The sequence below is a fragment of the Gracilinanus agilis genome, chromosome 5 (assembly GCF_016433145.1).
Source record: "Gracilinanus agilis isolate LMUSP501 chromosome 5, AgileGrace, whole genome shotgun sequence".
Classification (NCBI taxonomy): domain Eukaryota; kingdom Metazoa; phylum Chordata; class Mammalia; order Didelphimorphia; family Didelphidae; genus Gracilinanus; species Gracilinanus agilis.
The window spans coordinates 162007948-162035090 of NC_058134.1; the positions used below are offsets into that span (position 1 = coordinate 162007948).

The 27143-nt window shown below is 32.7% G+C and overlaps 1 protein-coding gene across 1 annotated transcript in view; it reads right to left on the bottom strand.

Moving 5' to 3' along the window:
- Positions 1-27143, bottom strand: part of CACNA2D1 (calcium voltage-gated channel auxiliary subunit alpha2delta 1) — a 644980-nt gene that overhangs the window by 269641 nt on the left and 348196 nt on the right. The window contains exon 5 of the mRNA XM_044679055.1: positions 1490-1534. Coding sequence (XP_044534990.1) covers positions 1490-1534 — 45 coding nt within the window. The remainder of the gene's footprint in view (positions 1-1489; positions 1535-27143) is intronic.

The following is a 27143-nucleotide window of genomic DNA, read 5'->3' on the forward strand; positions in this document are numbered from 1 at the left end:
TTTCTTTTTGCTTGGACAAGTACTTGTCAATGTGTGTTTAATAAGGAATGTAAAACCATCAGTTGGTTTGGTCTTTACTTATCAGAGCCTTTCAGATAATTTTTCATTCATGACAAATAAAATCTTCGAGTTGAGAGGAATTTTAAAGTATACATGGTCTAATCTTCCACAAAATGAATAATTTTATTTTAGGTCATCCCTGCTATCAACTCCTAACAGGTATGGCTTTCCTATTAATTTGCTGGAAAAGAATCTCATAATTAGGTGTTCTCAAAGTATAGTTCTAATAACATGGGGATCCCAGAGACTATTTAATTAGGACTTCAGAAACAAAACTATTTTCCTAATACTACTAAAATATTATTTGCTTCTTAAAATATGATTACATTTTCCAACTACATGGCTAGATTTTCTCCATATATATTATTTTTTAAAAAGTAATAATAGATTAAATGAGAAAGCACATATAAGAATCCAACTGTTTTCTATTAAGCCAGACAATAAAGAGACTTCAAATACATGTAAAATGATGACACTTCTATTACAATATTTTTTTGGAAAAAATGGTTACTTAAAATATTATTTATGTTAACATGTATTGGATGTATTTTTTATTTTTAATTATTTAGTCAATATATATTTTGAAATTCAGTTACAATTTTTATTATAGTAAATAAAAATAGATATTAGTTATAAAATAAAAGCCCTTTGGGGTCAGTAATGATTTTTAACCTTTTGAAAAGGCTGAAAGATCAAAGCGTTTAAAAATTGCTTCTATGAAGCATCTGCAGAGAATGATATAAATTGAGCTAGTTTGTGACAATTTTGTACTTAAGCATTTAGCTGGAGAAGTACTTAACCCATTTCCTTCAAATCTTACCTAAAGAGAGAATAATTTTAATGAGCCTTGGGTTTAATTTTTTTCCTAACATTTTCTCCCGTACCTTTCTTCAATATGCACCTTAATTGTACCTGTTTTTATAAATTCGTTCCAAGACAGGTACTGCTTCTGTCTTTTTACTCCAAGAGTTTAAAACAGTGTCTTGTGCACAGTAATATCTTATTAAATATGTATGTTTTTGTTTTTTGAATTCACTATGATTTAATCTCTGATGTGGTATGGCAAATCAGGAATCTTTTGTATGACAGAAGTTTAAAAATATTTTCTACAGGCAGCTGGATTTAATTACTGATATTTACTGATATTTAATGCTGCAAATATATATTGATATCACCAGGTCATGAGTCATAATCATGAGTGCTTATCAGAGAGGACGAGTTGCATGAACACTAAAATTATATCCTTGTTGGTTTTTTTCTCAATAATGTGTATGTGCTTGTACTATCTTTCAGTTCCTGATATAATGAAACTCCTAGTTGTAATTAGCTATTGCTGCTCCCATCTCATCTTATATCAATAAATCTAAGAAAAAGAATTATGATTTATTTGCAAAATGATACAAATTTCATTTTATTAGATAATACTTACCTCATCAAAATCATCTTTTGCATTGTAGTAGACAACTTCATTACTCTAAAAAGAAAGAAAATTTAATTTAATAAAAAAGTAAAATAATCTAATCATTTGCTTAACAACATTACATGTTCTAGCTCCATTTTTATAATCTATTTTTCATTTTCCCCAACAAAAATCTGTAGAGATTCATATAGACCTAGCCCATCTTTTCTAAACACATGCATTGCTACAAGAGTTTAGTGAATGTTGAAGAAAATGGGAGTGGGGAAATGAAATGATAGGAAAACCATTTTGGCAGTTACATAAAGGAAAAAAATGAAGTAGGCAGTGACTTGAGGTGGGGACACCACTTGGGAGTCATTCCAACAGTCTAGGGGAGAAGTGATGAGGACATTTCATTAGATATAGAGACAGAACAGAAAAGATGTGGTAACTTTTAAAATGAGAGATGAATAAGAATAAGAATGTGAGGATGATAACAAGGATGTGAACCTGGGTGAAGAGGATTGTGTTGCTTTCAACATAGAGATCAGCTTCTCCAAATCCTCTTCATTTATTTTTATTACAAGCCTCTTTTCCTCATGATTTCAGGATGTAGATTTTATTCACTGGACCATCTCTCATTTCCATCCTTACAGGTTTTAATACTCATGACAATTCTATATGTTCCTCAACTTTCTTACTTCTATAACCTCTATATCTTCTGTCCCTTACTTTTGGAAACTACTGTTATAGCCACATTTTAAACATTTTCAGCATGATTGTGTGATATTGATAATTTCCTTCTAATTTCCTTCAAAAACCTCTTTTCTCTTTAGTATGTCTGTCTACACAGATTCATTTCCTTCTTCCTATTCAGACAAATTCAAGTCTACTGATTTTTAAAACAAGCCAAAAAATCCACAAAACATATCCAACTCCAATTGACCCATATATATCCCCTCTTAAGTTAGTATATTCTTTCTTTTCTACTATACTGCTAAACTTTTCCTTGAAAGCATATTTATTTTTTCCATTTTCATTCCACTCCCTCACTTCTTAATGCACTAAAATCCTTCTTCTTCCACCACTATACTAAAACTACTCTCTTGAAAGTGAGATACTCCCTAATTTCTATTTTAAATGATCTTTTCCCACTCTTCATATTCCTGGATTTTTTAAAATGTGATACTTTTCACCACTACATCTTTCTCCACAGGATGATATTCTTGCTTTTGTTTTCCTTACCCGCTACTTCCCTTCCCAACTAATGCTGGAACCACCAATTCAATATTTTGAATGAGTTTTCTTGCCCTATCACTTGACTGACAATGGATTTTACCCCACTGGTTTTTTTCAACTTTTTAGTCTTCTTTAGAAAATAGAAATGATTAAACATTGATTACTTCTTCAGTGTTCCCTAAAAGCCCCAAGAACAGATTCTATAATAAAGACTTCCGGGCAACTTCATTTAAAATTATTAAAACATCAAGATATGGCGGCAGCTGGGTGACTCAGTGGATTGAGAGCCAGACCTATAGATGGGAGGTCCTAGATTCAAATATGGCCTCAAACACTTCCAAGCTGTGTGACCCTGGGCAAGTCACTTAACCCCCATTGCCTAACTCTTACCACTCTTCTACCTTGGAACCAATACACAGTATTGACTCCAAGACAGAAGGTAAGGGTTTTAAAAAACACCAACATCAAGATATCATGATAAAAACAAATAGTTCATAATCTGTAAAGGAAGATAACTAGCAAAAATTTGAATTTTTGATTTATATTAATGAAAGACATACATCAATTTTAATCTATTTCACACACACACTGTTTCCATATATATACATCTTTGCATTTTTGTAAGAATTAAGGATGGATGCCTGAGGAATTGAAGGAGGCATAAATATTCTCATTCATAATATTTTCCAATTAGAATGAGCTTTATGTCGAAGAAGAAATGTGACATCAGTGCTCATTGCATACTCAAAAATATATAAAGTGAATACATTTTTTCCACCTGAGACCAAACCTAATTGTTAGTTCATTGATCCCTTTATATTACATTGATTTGTTCTTGGGAGATAGTTTTTAATTGAAAGCATAAGATACAGAGGAAGAAATGACATTTTGCTTTCATTTTACTTTTCAAATAACTTTTTTTAAATAGAAAAGGTAAAAAGTGGAAAAATATTTAAATCACTTTCAAGATATTTAACATTATCTTCACTCTTGAGATTCCTGAAGCTTATATGTAAATATGTCTAAGATTTCCATGTACAAAATTAAATAGGGACATTTTTATCTTCATAAAGCTTAAAATTCAAGACTGGAATTTTAAAATGAACCAACAAATAAAAGAAATTATTTGGCTTATTCTATACATGGCTACATTATTGTGGAATGAAGTCCATCTTGGGTTATTAAAGGATATTTCAATAGATTGAAAGCTATGGTAAATTCTAATAACCTAGAAAGTTTGTAAGGACAAAATGATATATTGTATGATCTGAGGACCAGTTTGCTAAGCATGAATAAAGATATCACAGATAGAGATGATACATGTTTCTTGGTAATGGCAGCTTTTAAAGGGTTGCAATCCATTAGTAGGGGTAAGTCATAAAATCAAGAGTTCTTATATTTAAAATCCCAAGATCAAAGATATTGTAGTCTTTGGAGAGGACATGTCAGAATATGTCAAGTTAAAAAAAAATGGTTTATCAGCTTTATTCTGGTCACTGGATCAATGTTGGAAAAAAAGACATGCTATATCATTTACTTAATGCACTGCCATTCCTAGCAGAGTGCCTTACCCAGAGGTAAACATTTGGTGAACTTGATTTGAATGGAAACATCACTCTTTAAGTTATTCTTGAATTGAAAATAAAAATGGAAGTAGAGCAACTTTTTTCTCAATTGAGGTTTCCCAGGAGCTACTTGCATCTGTAATTTATAGAATCCAGTATCTCTCTAATGAATTATTATTTTCCCAAAGTATTCTCCAATGCTCTTAAAAACATCAAAGGAAATATTTTAGACTCATTAATGTATGCATATATTACATATATAGAAAATATAAATATTATATGTAATGAATATAATTTGCATTATACGTTGATATATATATNTCTGGTCACTGGATCAATGTTGGAAAAAAAGACATGCTATATCATTTACTTAATGCACTGCCATTCCTAGCAGAGTGCCTTACCCAGAGGTAAACATTTGGTGAACTTGATTTGAATGGAAACATCACTCTTTAAGTTATTCTTGAATTGAAAATAAAAATGGAAGTAGAGCAACTTTTTTCTCAATTGAGGTTTCCCAGGAGCTACTTGCATCTGTAATTTATAGAATCCAGTATCTCTCTAATGAATTATTATTTTCCCAAAGTATTCTCCAATGCTCTTAAAAACATCAAAGGAAATATTTTAGACTCATTAATGTATGCATATATTACATATATAGAAAATATAAATATTATATGTAATGAATATAATTTGCATTATACGTTGGTATATATATATATATAAAACACTATATTTACTATTTTATATGTTATACAACATTTATCCCTCTCTATATATACATGTGTACATATGTATGTATTTATATTTTTCCAAGATTTTTTTAGACAATGTATGGTCTGTTATTCAACAAAATATAGGAATATACACAAAGTAGGAAAACTTACTAAAAATAAATACTTTAAAGTCATTTGATGTTGGACAACGACCAAAGTTCTTCATCAAAGCCCAATATTTTTAGAGAAAGATAATTTCTTTTTGGTAAATCCTTACTTAATACACTGTCAAAATCTAAGTAATCTACATCAAGAAAAATAAATGTGATGGTATTTAAGTTGCTCGAAATTGCAAAAACTTTCTTTATCTACTTACTTAAATATGCATATTTAGGTAACACTCAAGATCATTTAAGATAAGGAGCTGTTATTGTTTTTTCTTTGTATTCTCAATATTTAGTACAATGATTGTTACACAGTTAAGTGCTTAATAATTATTTGCTGATGGATACTTTCTACTTAAAAAACAAACACTTACCAACTCTCTTAGAAATGATACTAAATATGAGTTCCAAGGCAGAAGGGTGGTAAGGACTAGGAAATTGGGGCTAAGTGACTTTCCCAGGGTCATTCAGTTTGGAAGTGTCTGAATCTAGATTTGAACTCAAGACATCCATCTCAAGGCCTGGCTCTCTATCTGCTGCTGGGCCACCTAGCTGCCCTGATACCCTCTTCTCTTAGTAAGTTTAAACATAGCTCAGTGAAAAATATAATTATAATAGATTTGCTCCCTTCAACTGAGGAGCAATAAGTGGAAATTGAAGACATGCATATTCATTGTAGAAGAGTTATCAATGAGGCAAATAAGACGCAGTCGACAGATCAGTTTGTGTTTGTTAGTTCTGGAGGTCTTTACACAAAGATTTAGAGGCCAAGAAGATGGCAGAAAGAATTTCTATTCACAAGCCAGTTGAACCAGATAGAATTTGAGTTTCCTTCCAATTTTCTATAGTTCTGTGAAATTTAAATTCTTTCTTTGGTCATATAAGGAACCTTAAGGGAAGGGGTACTTCTTTTTCAGGGGATTCCCTTTGATTTTCTTCTTTTAATTCTAATCTTTATTAATAAGAAAGTGAAAAAGAAGGTTTCCATAACAACAGTTCAGATGTCCCAAAGGGTAGCTAAACATGCATCCTAAAATAAGGTAGCCAGACACATCTATTATCTCAGTTCTTGCCTCTCTTGTCTTCTATCTCTTTGACTGTAGGGATATATAACTATTTTTAGATACATACATTCACAAACACACATGCACACACACACACATCCATTCATATTCCTACATCTGGTCTTCTGCTGGGAAAAGGAGAAACACTAATCCTTCTGACATGCCATTACCTGGGAAAGCTCCTTTATAGCATGTCTCTATGAACTTAAAAAGTTATAGTCTTCAAAAGGAGTGAGTGACTCTTTGTATTCTCTGCGATTTTTTTCCTTTCTGTTCTCATATTTTAATTGATTTTCTTATTCTTTTCATGCATGATAAATCTCCATTCAGTCTCTGTGAGAAAGGAATCAGTTACTCCAGTAACTTCTAGAAGTGAACTTTAAACCTGTGTCATGTAGACAAACTTCCAAGGATTAAAGGGGGTGGGAATCATCTTCTGATGTTGTTATAGCATGGCTTTGTTACTCCATTATCCTTCTGGTAAATTGGGCAGATACAAATCATAAAGCAATATCAACTTTTAAGGATATATTTCACTCTCCTTGATACAGGAAAAATAGCTTTCAATGGATTATGGTCCAAGGAAGTCTGCAAAAGCCACTAATGCGATTCATAGATCAGTAAAGCCTTCAGAGAGCAATTTTTCATAATTTAACCACCACCATCTGACAAGAATAAATTGTTTTATTTCTGATTTTCAACCAAGTAGTTTAGTTATTTATTAACTCTTTGACACAAATTTATCCAAACGTTCTAAGCTAATATAATATTGTAGCTTGCTCAAAGTTGAAAACATTTTCTGGCAAGTCAGAAGACAAATTATTTTTGCCTCGATGTCTATTGGGAGACAAGAATTAAGTCTAGGCAAAATAAGACTATCCATCATAAAAACATATATTGTGAGTGATAGTGCTTTGTACTCACTTTGCTATGGAACCACTGTGCTCTGATGGATAATTCATATGGAAAATTTGTAGCATATGCACAAGGTACCACCTGGTTGTGGGGCTTGGCCAGAGACAATGCTATAGCACTGGAACAATGAATGAGCATTTCACAGCCAGCAACTTAAATATATTACAAATATGAAATGCAAAGGGAGATTAACTTCAGCTCCAATTTAGTAATTCTACTTTTTTTTGGCTCTGCACAGATCCTTAGTCTGCCAATTTTTTGGTGGCTGGATTGTCTGCTAAAGTCACATTGTTTGATCTTTATCTTATTGTCAGTCTTTATTGTTCCAATGCTTTACCCATGAAGCAAATCCCATGAGCATTGAGAGCAATATTCATTACAAAATGAGTTATGTTAATATGTCCTACCTGCCAAGATTCAAGCTGTTTAACCCAAATCATTCATACACCATAATTTCTGATTAACATATCTAGGCAGGGATCTGGGCAGTCATACAGATGTTCAAGCACTAAATGAAAACATTATATAAGTTAAGAGATGCTACTATTCCATAGTTTTTCCCTATTCTGTAAAGAAAATGTAAGAGAAGAAAATAGTATGTTATATATTTAGAAACCAAATTTCAGAAAAAGCACAAAAAAGTACAGCTATTACCATGCATATCATAATAATTATATGAGAAAAAGTGAAATTATAAAGAAATAACACTATGGGAAATTATCAAACACTACAATGGCAGAAAAAAATTGAGAGACCTATTGAAAATCTGTATAAAGACATTAGATTATATCAATATCTAGACAGTATATGTAAAAAACTTGAATTTCATATTGCCCATTCCAAAGCCATATAGAAATGAATTTAGAAAACAAAAGCATATAAGAAATTCTAGATTCACTTAATTAGCATCTAAAAAGAAGCAAAAATGTTAAGATGATACAAAGGGTCAAAGTAGTACAAAGAATAAAATTTTTAAAATTCAAGACCAATTAAGATCTTTACTACAGAACACTAAGAAACAGAGAAATCAGAGACTTAAAAGAGTTCCCCTACGTAAAAAATGGAGAAATCAGAAACTTAAAGAGATTTCCCAAAGGTAAAAGATGTAGAAATGTTACACTCATTGTGAAGTTTCAAGATATCCAAAAATAAAGAAAATATAAATTTAGATAAAAAATAAAATTGGATAAAATGACATGAAGGGAAATCACAAACTTTAGCTTCTTTGCAATACTGGAAAGGGATAGGGCCAGATAACATCCATGATTTTTGACTCAAATGCTTCAGAAGGGTACATGGATTACTCACAAAATCTTTACCAGCTTTCTCTAAGATCCAAGTCAAATTGCAACTTTCTTAACAGAAGCTATTATGTGTATATTAGCAAAAAAAAAGCAAAAGGATCATATATAAATATGAGGTATTTACATGGTTATATATGACAAATCATATTTATTGATGATATGCATGATATACTAAATTCATATTTTATATACTTTTAAACATCCACAAAAATTAACTAATGAACAATGGGCCTTCTTTAAAAGTCTAGTGGTGATGATGGTTATAAAAAGCAACTTTTCTTAATTTAGTTATTGAACAAAGTGCCTGAAATCTTTTTCAAATTTTTATTGTCTTTTTTAATACTACATCTTTAAATCAGTTCTCTCACAGTTTTTTTTTATATTTTGAAAGTATACAAAATAGATCAAAATATAGTAAAAAAACCATCTTAGAGCATTTTATTGAAAAGGCTAAGATCCCAGAATGGAATCAGAGGAACAACATCCACAAGAATTCAGCCCACAATGTGTCAAGAAATAGATCTCAAAGAAATGGCCAAATCATGTGAAATTATTTGTGGAAAAAGGACTTTCTGAGGGCACTTTAGGAAAACATTATTGCTATCAAAAAATTACAGAACCATTATCCCTAAAGAATCCAAAGTTTGTAATCAATGTGTATTAGGCAAGGGAATAATACAATTTGTACAGTATTTCCATTAATCCATAAGATTTAGTACCTTCTAAACATCTACAAAGATATGACTTTGTGACAAATATACCTTGGATTTTAAAATTTTTAGATCTATGGGAAGGGAACCATTCATGACCAAATAAAACAAAGAAAGATCACAGATGATAAAATCAATAATTTTGATTATATAAAATTCTAAAAAAGTTTTGTGAAACAAAAATAATGTAGCTAAATTTGGGAGGAAAACAGGTAACAGGTGGAAAAATTTTCAGTACATTTGTCTAATAATGATCCTGTTTTCAAGATAGAAATATTTGTGTATATACACATGCATATATAAATAATATATTATTCAAAATATGAAATAGTCTAAAGATATGAAGAGGCAGTTTTCAAAGGAAGAAATTTTAGACCTAAACCACTAATTAAGAAACGTAAATTAAAACCATTGTGGTGGCTTCACCTCATACCCATTAGACTAGCAAATCTGACCCCCAAAATGGTAATTGTTGAAGGACTAATAGGAAAATAAGTAATTAATTATCAGTGAAACTATAGATTTGTACAGCCATTTTGGAAAACGATTTTTAATTATGCCCCCCAAATCTGCAAGCCTATATATCTATGCTTTTTCTTCCAGCAATATATAATATATATTTATACTTCAGAGATCAAAGAGGAACAGAACCCACATGTATAAAAATATTAATAGCAATTCCTTTTACTGGTGGCAAGTGATTAGAAATAAGTGGGTACCAATTAATTGGAAAATGTCTGAAAAATGTGATAAAGGAATGTATGGAATATTAAATTTCCATAAGAAATGAGGAAAGAGATGATTTCAGAAAAAACTTGAGAAGACTTATATGAACTGAGGTAGAATAAAATGAACAAGAGGAAGATTTATTAAAAAGTGACAATATCCTAAAGTCTGAACTCACAAGGGTCTTCTTCAGAGAGAAGTAACATTCGGCATTGATGAAAATGTGTCTGCTGTGGATAGGAACACAGACAAGGATTAAGATCACCATCGCACAGGCCTCAAGACAGGAGTCCCAGGTTCAAATCTGACCTCAGACACTTCCTAGCTGTGTGATCCTGGACAAATTACTTGACCTCCATTGCTTAGCCTTTACTGCTTTCCTGCCTTGAAACAACTACAAAGTATTGATTCGAAGATGGAAAGCAAAGGCTTAAAGTTTTTTTTTTTTTTTTAAAAGATCATCATCATTGGAGCAGACACTGAGTGTGTGGTCCAGGAAACTGAGCAACACAAAGTTGGAGATGAGAAGCAAAAAGACAAGATACGATCAAGAATGCACTTGGATCTTATGTTTTCAACATGAAGGCTAGTGTAGAGGACGAGAAACTCTGAGGTACAACTGGTGATGAAGACTAACAGAAGATCTTTACAGATGTAACCATATAATCAACTGGCTGTATATGAACCAAACTACTGAAAAGGAAGAATTTGGACAGCAACAGAAAGAAATGGAAAACGTTTGCAATTGCATCGTTACTAAGCTATGCCAAAGAGCAGAAGGCGTACCTCAGAGGTAACCAGATGGTAGACCAGCCCCATCCAGGGGTGCTTCTTATAGACCCATCACATCAACTTAAAGCACCAGAAGAAAGAACATGGTTTTCCAAAAGTTGAAGGACTCAAATTTGTAGCTAAAACAGTAACTTTTAAGCTACTTTGCAAATCTGGGCATTCTGAATTCTTAAATATGTGAAACGAAGAGCATTGCACTTCATCAATTTTGTAAACAAGTGGAAATGCAATTCTTGTTCTGAGGAATGAAATCTATTTAAAATTGGCACCATATCGATGGGGATACAATTGGGGATGTAGACTCTAAATGATCACTCTAGTACAAATATTAATAATATGGAAATAGGTCTTGATCAATGACATGTAAAACCCAGTGGAATTGCACATTGGCTATTGGAAGGGGGTGGGAAGAGGGGAGGGAAAGAACATAAATCATGTAACCATGGAAAATCTTTTCTTAATTAAATAAAATTTAAAAACAAACGAACAAACAAAAAAAGATTGTTGGACCAGTTTGTCATATTCATAGCAAAAGTTCGCCGGATAATAATCTTTATTATTTTTTAAACAATTATATTGAGTACTTTTATTCTAGCCTCTAAAAGTATTCAAATTTCAGGAAATTGGACAGTGACTAGTGAAAGAAATGAATAATGAATTATCAATGTGTAAAAATATCACAGCTGATCAAAGAAGAAAGTATTTTGACACTGTTCTATAATGGATATTATGTGGTGCCTTTTAATGAGGTATAAAAGTAACAATAATAAATATGTAAAGTAAATGAAACACTATATATTAAAACTTCAAACAATTGTAAAGAAAAATATAAAATTCATATGATTTCCTTTTGCATTTGTCTATAGGTAAAATAGAAGCAAACAAAAAATTAAAATAATATTTTGTAGCAAAGAAATAAATATCTTAAAATAAATTGAAAAATCAATTAATATTATATTAAAACATATAACATTAAATAACAAGCATTAAAAAAAACAGAATGAATACTGAAATGGAATTTGTTTAGCTCATCAATTTCAAAGGATTATAATTTTCTAAGACACCATAAGAGGGAACATTGATTTACTTCTTTTTGTGGAAAATGCTAGAAACTCTTTTAGGGCTCTTGATGATACATTTAAATATAATTTTAAAATTTCAAGACAGAAAGAAGAGTCGGAGAATATGTCAAAATAAATGTATTATTTTCTATAGAAACTAAATCTACCAGGAAATATTGTTAAGAATTAAATACCTCCATAATGGGGAAGAACATACTTTAATCAGTGCCTTCACTGAATCTCTGCATATCTGATCTAACTTATTAAAATTTAATCCAACAGTTTGCAATCTCTCCACCAACTAAGACATCTTAGTTTTTCTTTGACTTGTGATTAAAAGTTAATATGCTTTAACTATAACAAGAACTGATAGAGTTGTGGAGGATTCTTGATTTGCCCACAGGCAATACTTATATTGCCTTTCCAAGTCCATTATTCTATATTCTAGATAAATGCCTTATTAGACATAAAAATTAAGGAAGATTTAGTTCCAAAGCAGAAAAGTGATAAGGACGAGGGCAATGGGGATTAAGGGATTTGCCCAGGAGAAATATCTAGGAAATATCAAAGGGCACATTTGAACCCAGGACTTCCCAACTCTAAGCTTAGCTCTCAATCCACTGAGCTACCTTGCTGTTCCCTGAAGGCAGATTTTTATTTTTAAAATTATCAAATAATCTGATCAAATAATGGTTTCACAAATAAGGTTAAAAGGAATATGACATATCCTTGTATACTCTTGGAGTTAAAAAAACATTCAGAAATATCTACAGAGCAGTCATTCTCTTTTAATGTAGAAAAAAAAAAACATTATATAGGAAAAAAAAAACCTTGGTAAAATTAGAAAAAACAAAAACATTTTGCAAAGGAAAAAGTACTACACAAATCTAAAGTATCACTGATGATCCAAAATACTCAAAATTAATTTTAAGTGTGGCCTAGTCAAAGACATTGTATTTTTGACACTAAGCAAATTATTTAATATCTGCTTCTCAAGTTCCTTATCCCTAAAATCAGTGAGCTGGCCTAAGTGTTTAAGTATGGTTTTTTCCTCCAACTCCAAAGTATAGCTATTCTATTGGTCCTAATGAGTTTTAGTCATTTTCGGATTGTCTAGTTGAATTTTCATTCAACTAAATATAGTTTAAGATGATCTTATAATTCTTTCCAAATCTATTAGTCTTTGAGTTCATGATGCCTTTGCACATTATTCATGAAAATACAAGACAACTTAGTGATAGCAATCTTTCAATTCTCAAAAGTAGAAATACTGTAAATATTTTTTAAAAATACATAGCCATCTGCTATGTTACTTTGTAGGCTTGTAACTCAAAATCGATGAATGAAGGTTCTTTGTTGTTTAGGAGAATAAAGCTTCAGATATGTTCAATTCATTCTAAAAATAAAATTGTTGTTGTAGATAACCACATTTTTTGATAGTTTCAGTCTCAAAAAAAAAATTGCATTGATTCTTCCAAACTAGCTAGACTTTTAAAAAACCTCTTATTGACTCATAAACATTTCCCTGATAAACTATTCCTATTATTCATTTACAAAGGAATGCCTCATTAATTTTTAAAAATTGTTCCTTTTGATAGAGAATTATTTATGGTTTATTTTTGCCTTTTCAATGAAAATAATTATCTAATTACTACAAATAATACATGTAACCATGTAAAATAAATTATGCCTCTTTAAAATATTTAAACAGTATCTTTTTACATGTAAACAATACAGATGAAAATTTCATTAGAAATAAACCTCATTAATAGATGTTTTATCTAATTTCAAATTACTCTTAACCATTTGCTAAGGAGTCAATGGTACTGGAAAACATGTTGCCAATCTAATTCTTTAATATACAATTAAAAGTAAACTTATTTTATTTTAAAATTTATTAGTTAAGATTCTCAAAAATATGAACTGTCCATGCCCCTAAATAACTGTTACAGAATATATATGCTTTAGTTGAATATTTTGGGCCTCATAGTAGGACACCCAGTTGGGCTGGTTTTCTGTTCCAAATGGACATATACCAGGCAATATGGAAAACAGTGCACAATGGGGAGAGAAAAGGGAAGCCCTAAAGTTTTTTAGCAGAGAAAAAAGAGTTCTAGCTAATTTACACATTTTAGACAGATATGTAATGATCTTCAAGATATAGTGATTATTTGCTGATTCATTCCATTAGAATTATACCCCTAACTAGCAAATAAAGAAAATATCATATTGACCCCAAAAATGAAAAAGAGGAGAAAAGTTGGTCACATCTCATTCTGAGAAATAAGGTTTTTGATAATCCTAATATGATATCTTCCTGAGTTCAAATCTGTCTTTAGTCACCTTCTAGCTGCGTGACCCCAGGTGAGTTGTTTAACCTTTTTGCTTCGGTTTGCTCATGTATATATAAAAGGATCTGGAGAAGGATTAGCAAACTACATCAGTATCTCTGTCAGGAAAAACTTTAAGGGGGTCATAAACAGTCAATGACTGAAAAACTGACTGATCAATAACAATGACTGAACAATATCTATTACATATATGAAGAAAGATAGATGTACATCTATATAGATCTTTTTTGATACTCCCAACCAATTCTATGTTTCAGGTGATATTATTTTCATTTTAAAGATGAGGAAATTGAGGCGGTCAAAATTTAAATGACAAAGTTAGCTAGCTAGCAAATGTGTGAGTAAAGATTTTAACTCAGATCTTCCAGTTTCCATGTTCAGTGTCGAACTAGCTCAATGCTAGGTGGCCCTGGTAATTAGAGATATAGAAGATGGAAGAAAAAACATATTGGACAAAGCAGTATCCATAAATTATAGTTTTGGTAATGCATGCCTCTTTTAGAGTTTGGTTAAATAGTAATTGACTATCAGGAAAGTGCTTAAAAGTGTAGAAAAAAGGAATGAACTGAGAAAGGATGAAGGGAAAAGAAAGCATTTAAAGACATGTCTTGGGCTTTTAATATGGGGTAGTAGTCTCCTCAGGGTTCTTGCTTCTTTAATCCTGATGAATGGATTTGGCAAGACCAGTCTCTATGGAGGAAGAACTATCTAGAGGTCAGCTACTGTCAGACAAGAGGAGTAAGACTTGAGATGGTGGACAAAATTATCAAAAAACATTTCTGCTCTTTACATGTATTTGCTTTGGTACTCATTTTTTTTAAATAGCTAGAAGATAACAGAGATAACTAGGGCAGCTAAGTGATGCAGTAGATTCTAGAATGAAGAATAGTCATCTTCCTGAGTTCAAATAGAGCTTCAGAGACTTATTATGTGACCATAGGTGAGTCATTTAAATGTTTGCCTCAGTTTCTTCATCTGTGAAATAAGTTGGAGAAGGGAATGGCAACTCACTGCAATATCTCTGCCAAGAAAACCCTAAATTGAGTCAGAATGTGTCAGACACAACTGAAAATATTGAATACCAACTGTGATGACTAGTACAACTGCTCTCCTCTTACAGATGAGGAAACTAAGTTCCATAAAGCTTCATTCATCTTTATTGAGTCTGAATAAAGTAAAGCTAGGGAGTATCATCATTAAAGTTAATAGCAGATTTTTTTAATGGTTAATGAGAACACATGGAATAATGTCATTTAATGGAACACAGATTGTGTCGCTTTAGTAGAAAGTGGAAATATTACCGAGATACTACACTGATTATGGATTATTCCTCTTAAAAAAGGTGATTCAAAATGTGTTGCTCTACAAAGCAATGCTATAAAAATCCTTATCTTGATTTCAGTCACTTTCTTAACACATAAGTTGTTCAGGATGACAAACTTTATTTTGAAAAAAAAGTGATTTCAATGGTGAGATGAATAAAGAAAATGCATTAGCACCTAATTAACCTTTATTGTCACCACTTCCTATCCGCCAAATTAAAGCACACTTTGCTTTTACTCTCATACACAGTTGATTGTTTTTGCTTTCATGTATTTCTGCACTGAAGCAAAGACCAGGAAAACTGTGAGAAAACCATTAGGAATAAATAAGTTTAAAGCACATTGCATGGCAGCATCATGTGGATTTTCCAAGATGAAACTAAACAAAATTCCAAACTTCAAGTGTTCAGAGTGGGAAAGCAGCTAATTAAATGAAAAATCACTACTATCATGGTAAATAACTTTCATTTTTTTGCTTTTATAATGTGTAAAAATAAATCTAAACCTCAAATTTGGTTGATTTACTTATTTTGATTTTCTGGAGAGATACTGAAAAAATGAGTTAAAAATGGATAAATGAAGGGATGGAGTCTAATAAATAGAGAAGCCACTGGAATGTGAGGCTAGGGATTAAAAAACAAAATGTTATGATATTTACCAGGCTAAATTATATAATTATCAATTGGTGATTCAATCAACAAATCATTTATAAATAATTTTAGCAATTGAAATTTCAGTGTAATTTTTTTTACCAACCCAGAGGCAGCCAGTGGTGTAGTACTGCTGGAATTTGAAAGAATGAGTTCAAATTTTACCAGATACTTAGTAATTGTGGTATCCTAGCAACTCACTTAATTTTTTTCCCTCCATTTTCTTAACTCTAAAATGGGTTTAATAATAGCATCTAACTCACAAGATGTGAGGAATCAAGAATATTTGAAAAAAAAGTTAGCACAGTGCTGGGCAAAAATAGGTAATGTACAAATGGTTATTTCTTTCCCATTCCCTGTATTAATTGATGTGGAATTATAGTTTTGATATTAAATCATGTGAACAAAGGAAAAAAGGGTCATAAAATATTTTAGACCTTGAAGTAGACTTATCTTGCAACAGGGCACAAGAACAACAACAATATATTTTAATTACTCTTTAGCCTATAGTAAGATTATATCCAAATGTACTACCTTAAAAGTATAATATATGAAGGTAAATATTTTATTCATGACTAAGCATATGGGAAAAGTTGAGTACAAATATTTGAAAAGAATATTCTGTATAGTTGTTTTTGGGTTCCACATGGACTAATAGTCAATGTCATTAAGTAACACTTCCTTTTGAAATATAATAATGCCTTATTTAACAGGAAGTTGACTATGATGTCCTAGCAGTCACATTCACATTGTGTTGAAGGGTATGAGATTATTTTTTTTGTCTGTCTATGACTTCACCTCTTTAGGGAAATCCTTCTGTTGATTCACACTAGTAACTGTTTTGCATTTTATAGAATTAAAGACTTGCCAATTTTCCCAATTGACAAATGGTTAGAGTATATGAACAGAAAAATCTTAAATGAAGAAATAAAAGTATCTTTAGTTATATAAAAAAGTTTCAAGTTATAATTGAATAGAAAACATGTAAATTAAAATAACTCTGAGGTACATCAGGCTGGCTGAAATGACAAAAAGGGAAAATGATAAATACTGTAGGGGATGTGGAAAAACCAGAACATTAACACACTGCTGGTAGAGCTGAAAACTGATACAATATTTCTGGAGAGCAATCAGGAACTATTCTCAAGGTCATCATACTGTACACATTCTTTTACTCAGCAAGTGCATGACTATGTTCTTTTTGTGGTGTCAAAGAACTGAAAACGGAAAGGCTGTCCATCAGTTGGCGGAATAATTGAAAAAAACTGTGGTCTGTGCTTGTAGTGGAATATTATTGTGTCATAAGAAATGACAAACAAGATTATCTCACACACACACACACACAAACAAATTAGGAAGACATATATGAATTAATGTAAAGTGAGGTGAGCAAAACCTGGAGAATGTTGAATACAGTAACAAGACTGATGTATGATAAACAATTGTGAGTGACTTAACTATTAGCAATGAGGCAAGGAACCAGGACAACTCCAAAATATTCATGGACAAAAAAGGATATCCACTATTATAGAATGAATAGATGGAGTCTAAATGCAAATTAAAACACACCATTATGCTTTACTCTTTTTCCTTTATGAATTTTTGTCTAGTATAAGTATTATGTGCCTTTCACAACTTGATGAATGAGGAAATAGCATATGTAATTATATATAAGATACCTATATGATATTAGCTGCCTTCTTGGGGAAGTAGGAAGGGTGGCAAAGAGAAAATGGATTCCAAAATAACATAAAATGAACATTAAGAAATTATGCTGACATTTAATCTGGAAAAAATAAAATTTATAAAATAGAAAAAGATAAGGCAAAACAAAATACTTGTCAGAGCACTGAACGTTGAAATGACTTGCTCGGTTTTCCAGAGCCACTATGTATTAGAGGCATGGCTTACAAGCAATTGTCCCGAACTCTATGATAGTCTTGCCAACTCTGATGCAAGTCACATGACTTAACTCAATATATTATCATATTATTAATTTGATATATTATTATGTTAGTAATTTGATGTCCAGGCACTTCAGTTGTGTCTAACTCTTTGTGACTCCATTAGTAGTTTTCTTGGAGAAATACTGGAATAGGTTGACATTTATTTCTCTAGCTCATTTTACAAATGAAGAACTTGATGCAAACAAGATTAAGTGACTTGCCCAGGGTGACACAGTTAATAAGAAACTGAGACCAGTTTTGAATTTAGGGAAATAAATCTTCCTAACTTGAGGCTTGGCACTCTATTCACTGGGCCACCCAGATGTCCTGTATTATTTTTAATAAATAATGTTCTTGTCACTATCTGAATTTTTATTTTGACCTAAATTTTAATTAATTAAATTTTGTTAATTTAATTAACAAAGACTTGATAGTCCTCATTTTCTCTTCTAATGTGTATATGTTTATATCCATTTATTGACATACTCTAGAAAAGGAACAATTTTCCGAACTGTAAAGGGTCTTAGATGAAAATACATCTAAATATTTTGTCATGTAAAAAATAATCTAATCTATATCTGATGGGGCCTGAATATTTACAGTTGGGCTAAGGGTTCTCAATAATCCATAATCCACATTTTTATATTCCCATAAGGAATCTTCGTGGGGGTAGAATAAACAGTAGATTTTACTATTAAGAGAGGCCAGCAAGATGAACATAATGATGGTGGTAGGCATGTTTTTAAGATATTGTTTAGATTAATATAGTTCTCATAAAAATATATTAAAATGAGTAACACATTAGAGACTACTTCAGCTTCCTTCTATAAAAGAGTAGATAGCCACTTAAAAAAAGCAAACATGTTCATAAAAGATAGCTATAAAGTTCCATCTATGATATAATCTAATTTAATCACTATATAAAAGGAACTGAAATATACCCTTTTACATGAATCAAATAAAACTGATTCTGACAAATAATGAGTAGGTATCTGTTTTTAATTGTTTCCCAATAGCATTTATGGATTTATCCACCACTCTGTCTACAATCTGATTATCCATTTCTTACACCGATAAGGCCCATTACCACATATTTAGGAGAGAGTGTATAGAATTAGAAATTCAGCCTATTGCCAGGGAATAGAGAAAAGCTAAATGTACTATAACAGGGTTAATCTATGACCTTAGCCTCATTAGAATCTTTTTCTTTCTAATCAATTGTAGGAAAGGCTACAGATCTTTCTACAAACTAGATTTATTCTTGCATTTCTAATCACCTACTCTCTTCTCTGATCTATTCTAAGGCTGTTATCAACTTTAATTAGATAATGGCTGCCTAGGAATAAGGAAAAAAGGCATAGCACATTTCTAAATGATGAAAAATAACTTGTTTGAGTGGAAAATGAAAGTACAGGATGCTGTAATGTATTTCAACAATAGTTTGGACCAAACTCAATATAAAATACTGAATTTAGCCACATGATATGAGCCATGGCAATGATAAAATACTTTAATATGTAAATAGAATTTGAGATCTTATCAATATTGGTACTCTCTCTGGTGGTAGTTCCATGACCCAATAAGCTTTCATATTTGTCTTTCCATTTATTCTTCATGGAAGAGATTTTGAACATATTGAAGACCTTCCTTAGAGATTTTTTCCAAATTGCTAGAGTTGGTGAGTTACCAAAGCATTCTGTTAGGATAGAGAGAACCTAATTCCACACAAAATACCTCCAGAAAAGCTCTCAAAATGTACCAGGAGCAAAAAAATAAATGAAAATCATAGAGAAATACCCTAGTATCTATATCCTGTCCATAACTCCACAAAAGACTTCTAGGTTAGAGTTCTGCAGAGTAGGGAAAATTACGTATAAGCAGTAATTACAGATCATTTCTAGGAGGTTTCTAGGAGGCATTTCTAGGAGTGATTTGGATCTTGATTAAATCGGAACCATGCAAACAGGAAGACCTCAGCATGCATAGTGATAAATACTCATAATGACTGTATCTCACCCTCTTTGCTTGTGTGTGTGTGTGTGTGTGTGTGTGTGTGTGTGTGTGTGTGTGTGTGATATTCAATATTAATTTTGAGGAGGTCCTTTATCATTTTATTTCTATTGTCATATCTTCCAAAGAGTTCTTGAATGATCTTGATATATAGATGGGAGTTACCTACTCCTTGTTGTTCATCCTTCATTTTCAAGAGGAGCAATGACACAAATTGGTGATGTCATGACTTGTACATAAATTGGATTTAAGGGAGCCAGAGTGTCACAAAGTCATCAGTCTCATTCCTTCTTGCAGAATCATCCCAGTTCAATGGCAAGACAAAAGTAAAGAAGAATGGCCAGGACGCAGGATGTGGTGGATGATTATGGTGTCTATGATGTATGCCTAAGTTCTAACAACTTGACAGCACCAGTAGCAGCTGTTTTCCTGGTCATGGAATAAATTGTTTTGATTCACCCATTCCACTGGGAGAAGTTTTCACGTGGCTGGGGTAGATATCTCCCAAACTCACTGCTGGTTTGAGATTTACTGAAACTCTTCTTCATGTGATGAACTCTATATCCTGGAAATGGTCCACCAGATATAGCCTAAGGCAATTAACTTTTCCTATTTGCTTTGGATTTACTGTTGCAGTTCATTTACACATTTAGCTACAGTTCTCCTTATCAAGGTTTTACTAGGACCAGGCTATGTGTCACTCAGTAGCTTTCATAAACTGAAATGGTGCAGGTGCTGAATCTATTTCCCTTTCAATAGTCTCACTTCCCATTCATGTAAAAAAAAAAGACACTTAAAAAACTCATCCTGTTAATATTTGTAGGGCATCAGAATTAACCTGAGCATGAAATACCGGCACTGGTAATTACAGTCATGATAATTAATGGTATTACTAGAGAGAGGCAGAATGGTGTAGGAGAAAGAATACAGAATCTTAAGGTAGAAAGCCTCATTTTCAATCGCCATTCTGGTCCATGTGACCCTGGGCAACTTCCACTTAACTTTCGAGGAGTGGTATGTGACAATGGCATATTCAGTTTTCTGATCTGTAAAATGAGGGCATTGATTCAATGACTTTCAAGAGATTTAGAGGCTTTACGTCTATTATTCTAAATTGATATGCATTTAGTAATTTGGAGTAGGGCAAACACACACTTGGTGATAAATATTTAAAAATATTTTATATTTATCCCAGTTTAGGGATAAATATTTTCCCTCAGAATAAAGAAGTGCATTTGAAGAAGACACCCACCAAACCTTTTTTTATCCTACTTTTATCAGCACAGATAACTAAATTCATAAACCATCTTTCTTGGGACACATATCAAAATCAGAATTAGGCAGTGTGCTTGCAGTATTCTGTCTTAAAGCTTTTTGTATTTGTATTTAAAAGATTTTATCCTCCATGTAACGTGATTGGTTTGAAATGTTCCTCAGCACCTAAAGCAGTGTTCCACTCTTCTCATAGTAGATGCTTAATAAATATGAGCAAACAAATACACCTACTTTGTATAAGTTCCTATCTTTGGGACTCTGGTTTTAATATCTAAAAGTTGAAGTTCTGTTTCTAAAAATTTCACCATCCATTTATAAAGATAGGAAAGTACACTGGGGAAAAGATACAGGCAAAGAAATATGTACATGACTGTCATCAGTAAAAACAGAAGTGCAGTAGGAAAAGAGATAATCCCATCATTTTGTTTAGAGAAAAATCACTTGAACTTTTATTTTTATCTTTAATAATATATCAGGGAGAAGTAGGTAGCACAGAGTGCCAGGTCTGGAGTCAGAGGAGGTTCAAATAAGGCCACAAATACTTCCTAGATGTGTGACCTGGGGCAAGTCACTTAAACCCAGTTTCCTGGTACTTGGTGTTCTTCTAAATATCAATTCTAAGGCAAAAGATAAGGGTTATTGTATAATGTATAATATTATCATATTTTATATATATATTTTTATATTACATAATAATATAAAATGGTATTTGCTGTCAATAAATATTGAGGCATGCAGGTGGTATAGTGGATAGAATACTGGGCCTGGAGTCAGGAAGATTCTTCTTTCTGAGTTCAAATCTAGTCTTAGGCACTAACTATCTGTGTGACTGGGCAAATCACTGAACCCTGGTTGCCTCATATTCCTTATCTGGAAAGTGAACTGAAGGAGGAAATGGTAAACCACTCCAGTATCTTTACCAAGAAAACCCCAAAGGTTTCAGAGTTAAATATGACTGAAATGACTGGACAACAAAATGCATCAAGTACTCAACAATGTGCTGAATTCTGAGACTCTAAGGAAAGGGAAGAAACAGTCTTCCCTTTCTCAAGAAACTCACAATTAAGAACTCATGAAAACTACTATGACAGCTTAGTAGAGAATGGACTAGAGTGGGTAAGACTGAAGTCAAGAAAGCTAATTAGAAGTCTACTGCAACTGTTGGAATGAATGGATGAACCAGGATGGTGACAGTATCAATGGAGAGAATGGAGTACATGAGGGAAATGATGTGAAGTGAGAAGTGATGGGGCTTGGGAACACAACAGTTATGGAGAAAGAGTGAATAGGAGAGGATGATCCTGAGGCTATGACTTTGGATGACTAGGAGGACCTTAGTGCTCTCTACAATAAGAGGGAAGCTTGGAAGAGAGAAGGATTTAAGTTGAAAAATATGAGTTTAAATTTGTACATGATAAATTTAAGATATCTAATGGATATCCTATTTAAAATGTCCAAAATATAGTTGAGGCTTGAACCTAGTTTTTCTTTTATCTGTTAAATGGAAATATCAATAGTACCTACCTCATATGATTGGTGTAGGGATCTAATTGCATAATATATATAAAGAGCTTTGGAAACTGTAAAGTACTATGTGAATACTTGCCATTATTATGACTCCTGATTATTATTTTCTGTGCTTTCTCTTTCAAAAAGGGATCTCTGCTAATTTTCTAATATTTACACAGCTCCATATCCTTCCTACTTTGAGATTATGTGGTCCTCATGAATTAAAGTACACTGGTAGTTTAAAATTTTTCCCCAATTAATTCTTTGCTTTTATCTATTGAAAAACTAAAACTTCACTAAAAATCCATCCTCTTGTCATTCTATTATACCATTTTAAGATGTTCACAATCTAATTGAAGAGATAACATGAAAATAACTCTGTATAAACAGAAAGACACAGGAAAAATTGAACATAAACTCAGATGGAAGGCAAGAGCATAAAGGAAGAACCCAAAAATGCTTCTGAAAGGTGAAATTTTAGCTGAAACTTGCTCAAAGATTTGTAAACCAGGAGAAGCAAATGAGATGGGAGAACACTCCAGGCAAGGGGAATAATTAAAAAAAAACACACGGATTCAAGAGTGTCTTTTGCAAGAAAAAGCAAGGATTCCAATATTATTAGCCTTTAGACTATAAGGAGGCAAGTTATAATATGGTATAATCGATATTCTTAATTTGGATTTTTACAAGTTTTCCAATACGATGAGTCAATCAGGACATGTAAATGTGATTCTTTTTTCTCCCTCTTGAATACAATCATCATGTCCTTTAATATTTCATGTCATTCAGGAAATAACACAAATACTTTAAGTAATTCAGAGAAAGGGAAGTAAAACAACATTTAAGACAGTTCTGTACAGATGAATGCTTCAAAAATTCTTGTTAACTGAATGAGATAGGATCAGGAGGTAAACTGTGATATGAGAAGACTGATAGTTCAACTGTGCACATGTGTATTCTTACCATGAATGTGGAGGAGCTTGGCTGACACTATCTACCCTGATCTCTCTCTCTTGGTGCCTTTTTCCCTTTCTATCTACCTCCTAGTTTTCCCTAGACCTTCCCTTTTTAAATTTAAATAAAACCCAGCTATTCTAAACCCTAAGTTGCTCTCATCATTTATTTGAGCCCCTGAAGGGCTCTGGTCCATTCCCCCCCCATGGGGGGCGTGGTGGGGGGGGCTGGGGACCACTATCTTCCTTTCCCTTCCTTTCTCCTTTCTCCCATCCATCCCTTCCTTCAACCTCTCCTCCCTTCACTTTCACCTCACAGAACTTATTTTTTCTTTTTTGTTCCAAGTTCTGTAACTCCATAGTGCAGTGTTGAGGTGAAGCTATAGGCAGGTCTGGAGGCTTTCCAGACATTTATTAAAAATCTGCCTTTGCATTAAGGAATAAAAAAGTTCTGATCACAATGAAGACTCTTCTGCTATTCCAGAGCATGAGAAGCAGAAGATTTGGACCTGCAAACCAACACTCTCAAGGCAATCCTAGGCCACACTCGGGAGCTATATATGGGATAGGAAACAATGTCAACATATGTGTAGGAACTTTTCATCTTTCCCACTCCCTAAATGTAAAAGCAAGGTGTTCTTAAGACAGTTATCTTGTCCCTTCATGAATATGATATTAAACATTGCTTTTATAAGCTACTTAAAGGAAACTGAAATTTTACTAGTGCATTTTACTATATGTTAAAAGGAATCTTTACTCAGTAACAATGAGATTAAGTTATTTCATTTAGGTCTGGTTGACTAGGTGAGAATTCTTTTTGATTGACTAGACCTGTCAAAACTGAGTGTGGAAAAGGATCTCGCCATTCAATTAGGAAAATGTGTCACCATTTTCTAATCCTATGATTTTGATACATGTTTCGGTGTCATGTTGTTAGATAGCAATCTTTGTTCTTTTATCGATAGATTAATTCTGATATAGTGTACATAGGGACAAAAATAGATGTTAGAGTATATTTTTGACACGAGAGTGAGGAACAAGGCTATTTAAAGGTGAGTAAGAAGCACAGCACCTGCATTACTGTAGTTTATTAAAGTTATCAAATTCTACTTACACTGGCCCTACGAAAAAATGATGAGAACTGTAGTTAAACTTGTGAGTGACTTCTGTCCAAAACAAATTAGCAAAGCAAATTGCCTAAGGCTATCTCTATAATCCTCATCTGCCACAGAGTTTTAGGGCAGCTAGTTGGTGTGATGGATAGAGTCCTGGGCTTATAGTCATGAAGACAGCTTCCTGAGTTCAAATCTGACCTCGGATACTTATTGATGTGTGATGCTGGGTAATTCACTTAACCCTGCTTGCCTCAGTTTCCTCATATGTGTGCTTTTTGAAATGCTTTAAACCCGGGGAGATGACATCCCCCAAGACTCTCTACCTTACCTTCCTCAGACACCTCCCACTTTCTTTGTGGGAAGTGTCTGAGAAAGTATAAAAAGAAAGGGAGAGCAAGGGTTCCGGCGCCTTTTTTTGAACTGAGGAAAGTGCCTTTCCCCCCTCCCCGGAACTGAGGAGAGAGCCTTTTGCCCCCAAGATCTTTGGTCCCAGCTAACTGCTGGAGATCTAACTCATAGCCTTCCCAAACCTTACTTTTCCTAAATTAAGTAAACCCAGCTAATTCCATCCCTTTGGTCTAGCCTGATTTTTGTTCTGCTCTGAAGGGATCGGGTTAATTTCCCCCCTGGGGCTGGGGGCTACCCCAGCTACCTTCCCTCCCTTCCTTTTCCCTTCCTTTCTATCATCATCCTTCTTCCTTTTTTCAACACACATGTTAAATGATCTGGAGGAGGAAATGGCAAACTACACCAGTATCTTTGCCAAGAATAACTCCAAAAAAGGATCATGTAAAGCCATACATAACTGAAATGATGAAACAACAATATAGAGTTTTAGTGGGAAGTCCCTGTCACCTAAAGATTATTGTCTGGAAAAGTAATATGGTGAAATGGCAATTAAATGGGAAATAAAACCAAAACCAATTATAAAAAGAACTATTAAAGAAATTTTAATTTTTTTAACCCTCACTAGGTAGAATATCACATAAACAAAAAGAGAATTAGACAGAGAGTTAGGAGAACTAAGTTTTATAACTTTGGGTAAATCACTTAACCTTTCTGGGTTTCTGTTTCCAAAACTATAAAAATGGGGTACTCGGTTATCTCTAGAGTCTACCCAAGCTCTAAACTCAATTATTAAGGATAGAAAATAATAAATTTAGCTTGGTAGTAATACAAACAAAATGTGATTATTTGTCTTTCCACAGAAAGGTTTATTTTTAATGGTAACATAAAATAATGCCATCAGAGAAAAAGTTCTGGCACGTTCTACAAGGCTATAAAAGCTTCTGGTTTGGGCTTGGTGTCAGACAGATTGTGATGTCTCTTGTTCAAGGACCAGGCAGCTTGGAAAGGCTCCTTGCCAGAGTGGGCCACCAGGAAATAAATATTTTTATCCACAACAACTTCCAAGGTACAGAGGGGCCTACAACCTGTACTGGAGGAGGCAGTAAGTACCCCAGCAGATGAAATCACTTGTTCTAAAAATAGAGAAGTTGTAAATACAAGAGCTAATAATATAGGGTAGTAGAGATAGAAACTCTTTTTGAAAAGGTATTACATATTTTAAGTAGCCACATGTATAATTTGCTGAATTGTAATGACTATAAAAGAGAATGGCTTATATAACATATGAAATAATTTTTAATAAACTTTGTGTCAATGAATTTTAAATGATTTTGATACATTTTCTAAGGAAAACTTCTCCAAGCACTAGTCCTTATCGGAAAATTTAAAAAGATCTTTAATTTTTAATGTTTATTTCTTCAAATGGTATAAATAGAAAAATGACAAGTTATTAGGAAAGAACGCATTGAAGTAACTTGAAAGTCAGAGTATCCATGTGACCTTGGGTTAGTCACAGCCCTAAGTTCTATTTTCTCATGTGTAAAATTGGAGGTTGATTCATTGACCTCTAAAGGTCCTACCAGCTCTAGATCTACGATTCTTGAGGTAAACAGCTATTTTATTTTTGTCTCTGTGTTCCCCTCCTTTGCCCAGAGAAGGCCCTTATTAAACACTGAATTGAATTTAATTGCTCTCTGAGTTTCATTTCCCTCAGCTTTAAAATGGGGCTAGAATAATTGTGAGGAAAACATTTCAAAAACATTAATGCTCTTCAAAATGTGAGGTACTATGTTACTTTAATCATTATTTATTTAATCCATCTCAAATGCAGAAAGTCTAGATGGCTACAGGTATCCTTTCCACTAGGTTTTTAGTATATATATATATATATATATATATTAAATTGGAAAAATCACCTTTGGGGGCAGCTAGGTGGCTCAGTGGATTGA